The sequence below is a fragment of the Myotis davidii genome, unplaced genomic scaffold, assembly GCF_000327345.1.
Source record: "Myotis davidii unplaced genomic scaffold, ASM32734v1 scaffold98, whole genome shotgun sequence".
NCBI classification, from domain to species: domain Eukaryota; kingdom Metazoa; phylum Chordata; class Mammalia; order Chiroptera; family Vespertilionidae; genus Myotis; species Myotis davidii.
Genome location: NW_006294654.1, coordinates 2,284,877 through 2,292,867, shown reverse-complemented (window position 1 = coordinate 2,292,867; position 7,991 = coordinate 2,284,877). Strand labels below are relative to the sequence as shown.

The 7,991-nt window shown below is 40.0% G+C and overlaps 1 protein-coding gene across 5 annotated transcripts in view; it reads right to left on the bottom strand.

Annotated features, from left to right (window-relative positions):
- TLE4 (transducin like enhancer of split 4) overlaps positions 1-7,991 on the bottom strand; it is a 143,587-nt gene that overhangs the window by 15,268 nt on the left and 120,328 nt on the right. For all 5 annotated transcript variants that reach the window (XM_015567387.1, XM_006769021.2, XM_015567385.1 and 2 more), the window contains 6 exons: positions 6,056-6,175; positions 5,009-5,062; positions 4,362-4,514; positions 3,025-3,157; positions 2,470-2,663; positions 1,905-1,981 (listed from right to left, as the gene is read on the bottom strand). In XM_015567387.1, the coding sequence (XP_015422873.1) occupies positions 1,905-1,981; positions 2,470-2,663; positions 3,025-3,157; positions 4,362-4,514; positions 5,009-5,062; positions 6,056-6,175 (731 nt within the window). The remainder of the gene's footprint in view (positions 1-1,904; positions 1,982-2,469; positions 2,664-3,024; positions 3,158-4,361; positions 4,515-5,008; positions 5,063-6,055; positions 6,176-7,991) is intronic.

The following is a 7,991-nucleotide window of genomic DNA, read 5'->3' as shown; positions in this document are numbered from 1 at the left end:
TGCTGGCTGAGCAGTGACTGCAGCACCTGAACACAGGACAAGGGTCTTCCCTAAGGGACCCTTCCATCCCCATAGCTTCATATAGAACTGATAGGTATTTGAGTTATTTGATTAATCCTTTGACCTTGTTATTTAGTCACTGCTTGCAATAGACCAAACTTTTCACCTTCAAATACATCAGAGTTCTTGATCAACAAGACTTGTCAGTAAACAACTATTTCCAGAACACACATAAGTACACAGAATTTTATGATAATTGATTATACCTTCAACTCTCAAGGAACTTGGAAGTCTAATTTGTCTTGCCTCCCTTATTAATCAGTCAAATATTTACTGAGCAACTTGACTACAGAGCCAGCACGTGTCTGATCCAACAGAAAAGCGTCTGTAAAGCAGTAAATTACAGAAGGAAGAACCAAGAGTTTGATGTATCAGGAGGAAAATGAAGAAAAGGATTACGGTCAGGAATGATTAACACTGAGGGGCAGGCAACTTGGGGAGAGAAAGAGAACACATAGGAAACAAAAATGTGACCAGTCCCTGCGTGTATACTTAGTAAATAACTAAGGAATGGGAGGTCAGAAAAGGGAGAGATTGGCACATATTTTCTTCCATCCATCCATCCATTCATCCATCCATCCATCCATCCAATAGGTATAAATTGTGATCAACAACTATGAACCAGGTACCATTCTGAACAGCCAAGAGCTCTTCTGCTCTGTTATCATGGAACTTACATTCAAGTAGGGAGAGACAGATAATGGCTATAGGCAAGTATGAAAAAGGCAAGGAACAGAAAAGAAGGATGGGGAGAAAAGGCAAGGAGGATGCTATTTTAGATAGGGTTGTTAGGGCTGAACACTCAAAGTGACATCTTAGTATAGACCCGAAGTGAGAAAATAGGCCACAGAAGACCTGAATGTGCATGAAGAACCAGAGAGAGCAAATGTCCCAAGGTAGGCAGGCCAGTAGGGAAGACTCTGTGCGAAGGGGATTCAGCTGCTACTAAGGGCCAAGTTATGAAAGCAGAGAGGTGAGAAAGCAGTAGTGATTGGGGAAGCAGCATTTATATGGTGTGTATAGGTGACAGATAGGATGCCAGTGGAAAGAGCAATGAGGATAGAAAACACATGTGACTAATAAGGTAGGGAGGGCCTGAGGACGCTTCCCAAAAGAGAGGAAGGAGAAAGGAAGCGAGCTGGGATTTTAAAGGAAAAGCCAGTGTTATTTTATAGTAAATGCTTTGTATCTGGGAAGATGAAGCCAAATAGCAGAGAGACCAGTCTACAGTTATATTAACTGTAAGTTACACTGGATTGAAATGAAGGATGTGGAATAAGATATGGCAAGATCGGAATGTTCAAGAAGAGGCTGGAACAATGATGTGTACAGGTTTTGCATTCATGACTCAAGGGGGCTGTGAAGACAGGACTCCAAATACCCAGCTCCCAAGACAAGAAGCCAGCTGACAACAGAGCAAGCCACCTTTTCCGGAAACACAATTGAGCATAAAACCACACTTCTTTCTTTTCAGCCGTTAAAGTCTGGCATGTCTTTTCCCAACATGCTCAAATTTTTAGCATCCTGGTTTACATAGGAGACTTTTTTTTTTAAGGCAACAAAAGAACTGCCTCGAAAACAGAAACAGACGTAGAGAAAACCTGATTGCTGGAGATGCCTCAGCAATTTGCATTTTCATATTAGCAGCTCAAGATTTTAAATTGAAAACACAAACCCCACCTCATTACCTCTTTCCTATGCTAAGAGAAAATGGAAAATACTTTGCACAGAAAAAAATGCAAGCCACGGGAACTGCCCTACACTGTCTAGCAGTGCCCTACGTTTAAAGGGCCAGCAGAGCCCAGGGCCTGGCGCATGGTGAGGTGGGGGACAGAGATACTCACGGTTTTCCTCCTGGAATGCCTGTCAGGTTTGGAGGTATTGCTGGCACACGCATGTGATGGTGTGGATCAAATCCAACCTACATTTTTTTTGCAAGAAAAATAATAAGAACAGACAGTTACATTTACTCATTTCATCTTAATATCTTTTCTAAAACCTGAGAGAACAGATTCTTTAAAAATAACATTTTAGAAACATATATGGAATTATCTATTTATTGATGAAATGATGGGATGTGTATGATTTCAAGGTAACATAATTGGGAGTGGCATATACTTAAAAATATATTGCTAATTATTCATGCTTATGAAGGAAAGGAAGCACTCACAAAATTATTAAACTACTTGCTGTACTTTGGTACATTTAAAAATGTTTTAAATGGAATATAAATTAAAAAAAGAAATTCCCTCACAAGAGAAAATGGATCTCATGATATAATTACATATAGTTTAATTTATAAATACACACTATAAATAACTCAAATTATACAGACCGCATTAAAAGAACATGCATGAACAATCCTCTGTGCTCTGAAATGTTTATTTTGTAAAAAACCTACAGACGTACCACTGGTGATCTCCCATAGGCAGCGGCGGCGGCGGCGGCGGCAGCAGCAGCACTCATCTGCGGGGAGATGTTGTGCAGCCCTGCATAGGCAGCTCCAGGGCTGGTCAACTCCCCATTCATCCCAGCATGGGGCACGATCCCAAACGGGGTTGGATATGGACAAGGAACTGCCATTGGGGTCCTTAGGCTTGAAGCTACAGGCAAGGACAGAGGAGGAAAGAGAAAAACAAAGAACACAGGTAACAATAATGAAGACATTCTTATATACATTAAAAATAGGATCAATGATTCAAATAAGCTTATTTTTATATTCTCAAAAATCATTCAGGCCTTCATCAGAGTTCGTTCATTCACTCTATTTTACTAAACATCTACTATGTGCCAGACATAGACATAGTAGGTATATCATGCCTGTTCGGGTTAAATAACTTAGTCAAACAGCCAATAAATGCTGGTTATTAATACTCTGAAAGAACTGTACTCTTTAAACTGCTTTAATTTCTGTAAAAAACAAGCAACATATAAATATGGAGAAAGCTTTTTTTTTTTACTAACCCAAGGGGTCGACACCTGGCGGTTTTCCAGGTACAGGCCTCAATCCAGGAGTGGAATTACTGCCTGGGGTGGGTGCATCGGTTCGTGGAGTAGGGGTATTGGACTTTGAAACAGGAGTAGTAGATTTTTCATTCTAACAAGAGATGCAATAAGATACACTGGCAATGAGAACACAGTTTTAAGAATGATGTTTAAAAACAATGATGTTTAAAAACAATGATGTCTTACATTTTAAAAGGTAAAGAAAAAAGAAAAACAGGAAAAGGTTCTTCAGTTTGGGCCTCTATTTTCATTAATTAAAGAAAGCTAAAAAGAGTCCCCCAAGACCATAAAACCAATGTTCGGGAGAACATGCAAGGAAGCTGAATTTACTAAAGTAGACCACTTCCAGAAAACCGGTGAGTGTCCTATGGAGGCGGACAGGTCATGCGTTCTATGACCGCCACTTGCTGGTGGCTTTAATATTGAATGGTGTGAGTTGGGCTCCTGGTGGACAGTTTAAGTCACTGGGACTTCCTGGTTAACAGATCCCATTAGAAAAGATCCAAGCCTGAATCATCATACAGATCAGCACAGAGGAGCTGCCATTACAAAAAGGCAAAAAGGCCCGAGAAACAAACAAACAAAAAAATTAATCTAGCTCTCAGTCAGACATACTCCATTAATTTGCAGAAAAGCTGATGAATTTTCTCTTTTAGCAGTGATTTCAAAAGGTTACTTAAAAACTAAATTTGTATTTTTGTTGTTGTTGTTAATGTTATGTTACAAGGAAATAACAGGTGAGGAAAAAGGAGGGCGCCACAAAAAACAAAATTAACTGCATAGCCACAGAAGGGGTTATGAGGAGATCACCCTGATTTGCAAGCAGTTACATTTGCATTTCTGATTTGTAGTGTGAGTCAAGGTGGATTTTTTAAAATGAGAGAATATTTTTTAGATAGAAAAGGAAAATTATTGCAGTCATATATAGCGTGGTAATTCAACCAAAACTAGCAACAAAATCACATCCATGCCAAAAACTAAATTTACCATAAACCACAGGTGACAAAACTATCTCTGTGACCCCAGCGTGCATTTCTCCATCTTCACTAAGACATGTTTTACTTGATGTCCCCACCTCCCCCTCTCGCCTGGCAGAAAGACTCACAAGACAAACATACATCACTGACAAGTCGGTAAACCCATCTGTTCCAAAAACGCTTGTCAATTAAACTGGAATGCTGAACATATACATATATTTGGAAATAAATGTCCTATAGAAAAATGTGAAAAGAAAAAAAAGGTCAAACCCAACCATCCTGAAACAGCAATACTGCGAAAGATGGTGAACTGCTTACAAGGCTAAGTTCTTTGGATTTGGAGGAAGGAGTACTGCTGGAGGATGCAATTGAGGCTGGGCTGATGGGGGCATCTTTCTTGAGCAGGCGAGTCTTGTCCAGGCCATTCTCTCTGGGGGAATGTGCTGGGCTCCCTCGAGGGGAAGATGGATCCTACAAAGTAACATCTTGGGTATTAATGCAGCATGGAACATTCACAATGTTGAGTACATGCGTGTGGACGTTTCTAACTGTTACATATTTAATAGCTTAGACGCGCAAAATGTTCTGGAATAGATAAGAGTCACCGAATCACTGAAGAAAACATTCAGTATCGAGGTCAAAGAAAATACTACATATTTATAGTATTTATTTAAAACAAAAATCCAAACTCTAAAAATTGGCAAGTCACTTGTCAATAAGATCTATAGGCTAACTCAGAGGTCTGGTGTGCACTTGTGGTGGTAGCAAAACACACTTGCACATCATAGAAAATAAAAACAATAAAAACAATAACAAGAATCAGTACCATAATACACAAATTTTCCAGGTTACTATAAAGCAGGTCCTTTTAGAAATTAAGAAAACATTGTGGATACCAATTTTTAGGACACTAGTCATTGTTAAAGCTAGGTAAAAATAGGAAGTTAGATGAGCCGTAAACATACCTCATTGGAGACGTCAACCACCAAGTTGTCATCACTCTTCTCACCATCGCTGTCCTGTATTGACAAGTGACAAGTATTATCTCCTCCCCCAGTTCACAAAAAAAAAATCACAGAAGTCCAGACTAACTGGTCATGTCTTATAAAAATGAACTGTACCAAACGATGCTAAACACTCTACAGTGTACTATGTCCTTTAATCCTCATGTTGGAAGCTCTGAGGTAGGTAATATGATGATTCCATTCTACAGTTTAAAAAATTGAAGCTTATAGCTTCTTTGTTACCCTATAGTATCAGCAGCAAACTGGCACTCCCACACTGAATCTGCCTACACATGGGTGTGATGTGTTTGTTCTGTTAGTGTTTTTTTAAAATCCGGGTATAAGTAGCCATAATTTTAAAATTGGCAGTTTTCACATGAAAATCCTCATTTTCAGCCTACACTCCCCACCTCACCCCCGGTCCGCCCTTCAGGCCTGCAGTCCTGCTAGGCATCATCACAGGAAGTAGAGTGGGGACTGCTTGCCTCCATCCCCATCCCATCCAGCTTGCTCCCTTTACTAGGTGACCTAAAGAACCAGTCACTGAAGAAAAATGAGTGTCAACCAACACCAGGGACATACTGGGTATCTCTGCAAGTCCCAGACCATAGGCTTTCTGTACTCCTCAGCACAGGAGGTCATCTAAACATTGTAACAGGTTTCCTATGATTTTGTATTTTTCTTTCACATTTCTAGCTGACCACAAAAAATTCAGCCACCTGGAAATATATGAAGGGAAACAAATAGATCTATAGAAATAATATAGACCACCCGAGTTTTCTATTAGTTGCCAGATAAAGCACTCTGTTCCCGTCACATACATGTGTGCACTACAGGACTTCAGGCTAATCCGTTAAGACAAAACTTTGACTGCAATAAATTTTCCTCCTTCCTAGGATGTTGTTATCCTGTATTCTAGTTTTGGCTGGTAACAGTTAAAGATAACATGGCCACTGATAAAAAGCAAGGTAAATTGGCCTCCCCCAAAGCAAAGGTGAATGAACCTACATAACGAGCTGCAATTTCCTTTTCTTCAGTTTTCTGCTTTTTGCTATCAGAGGAGTAGTCTGTGGAGTTTCTGTGCTTCTCAGCACCTCGGAAACTGGCTGACGGAGATACTGAAGAGCTCTGAAATCAGAAAGGGAAGCAAGGTTGAGAGACTATCAGCCATTTAACAGTGTGTTGTTGTTTTTTAATTTTATTTTTTTCCTTTATTGATTAAGGTATTACATGTGTGTTCTTATCCCCCCGGCTCGTGCCCTCACCCCACTAGTGTCTGTGTCCATTGGGTATTGCCTATATGCATGCATACAAGTCCTTTATCATTTTGAGACTTTATCTCCTTTTTGTTCATTAGTACACACTTGCAAAGCTGGTACCAAGAAATAGGAGAGAGGATGAAGTGAAAAAGAAAACAGATATAGAGAGAAAAACAGGGAGAAAAAGAAGAAAGCGAAGAGGAGCAGGAAAAAAGGAAAGAACAAGACAGAATCAGAGATGAGACAGAGGGAACAGAGGAATAAAAAGGAGGCAGGGAATAGTGCAAACTCCAAAGACAGAGAATGGCTTTGTCTAAATGAGTTGCTAATATTAAACTATTAAAGGAGCTTTAGAGAACTGAGAAAGGAGGCAAATACAAGAGGAGAAGTAAGGGAGAAGAGGCAGGCTTCTTTTTTTGAAGTTGGCTGGTTAATGGGAAGTCAGTATTTTAAGGCTCTACAAAGAAACTGAATAATTTAGAGGTCAACTTGAGAGATATTTAGTAGTTCCTCAAAAGAGAAAAAGAGGAGAGGTACTCTTTGGGGATTTAAGCATCCTAATATGATGATCATGTGCACAATTTACAGAATTTTGCTTCATCCCACACCTTAAGGGCTTGGGAGATGCAGTGACAGATTAAAACAAAACAATAAAACCTACACCTACAAAAATACACTTTATTCCTTTCTGACTCTTGGAGCTAGTATAACCCCACTCTTTTTTCTCTCTGGAATCCCAGGTACCCCATTAGGCCCAGGGGGTGGAGGAAGGTGGTCCCTCCTTCGGGATCAAGGTCAGGGGCAATCTGTATGAGCTCATGTCACCTCTGTCATCTCTGCTCTTTCAAAGAGCTCTTAACCTGAGGAGTTCCATACACAGAAAACAAATACCACAGACAAGATCTGAAGCACAGCGAATGAATGAGTCTGTCTGCCATTAAGGCCAAGTGGTTACTGGGCACATCTACATGGTTTGAGAGCTTAAACCCATAGATGAAGAAAGCATTGATAAAAACTGGAACTAACCTTAAGAACTGAGTGGCTAGTGGCTCAGTTACAGAAAGATCAAACGGAAGCTCTCCATAAAGGTGAGGTGTAAGAGAAGGCTCAGGGCTGAGTGCAGGGCTAACCAGCTGAGGGAGGACTGAAAACGCCTGAGAAGCCAGTCCCTTAGTAGGCACCAGGGCAAGACTCCAAGTGCTAAATTAGCCCAACCTCAGGTCGCAAAGGGCTGATTTAAAGGGCAAGAATACTTGAAGATAAGAACAATAGTTCTAGGAAGAACGAAGAATCACCACAAGAATATCCTGGCCTGGCATCCAAATCAGTTCAGAAAATTGTTCAGTGAAGGTCTTCTATAAAATCAACTCCTTAGCAAAATAGCAGACATTTGTTGTAGCAAAATCTTTACCGACACAACTCCTAGGGTGATGGAAAGTAAGGAGAAAATAAACAAATGGGACTACATCAAAATAAAAAGCTTCTGCACAGCAAAAGAAACCATCAACAAAACAAGAAAGCCCACTGCATGGGAGAACATATTTGCCAATGTTATCTCTGATAAGGGTTTAATCTCCACAATTTATAGGGAACTCATACAACTTAACAAAAGGAAGATAAACAATCCAATCAAAAAATGGGCAAAGGACCTAGATAGACACTTTTTGAAAGAGGACATAGACATA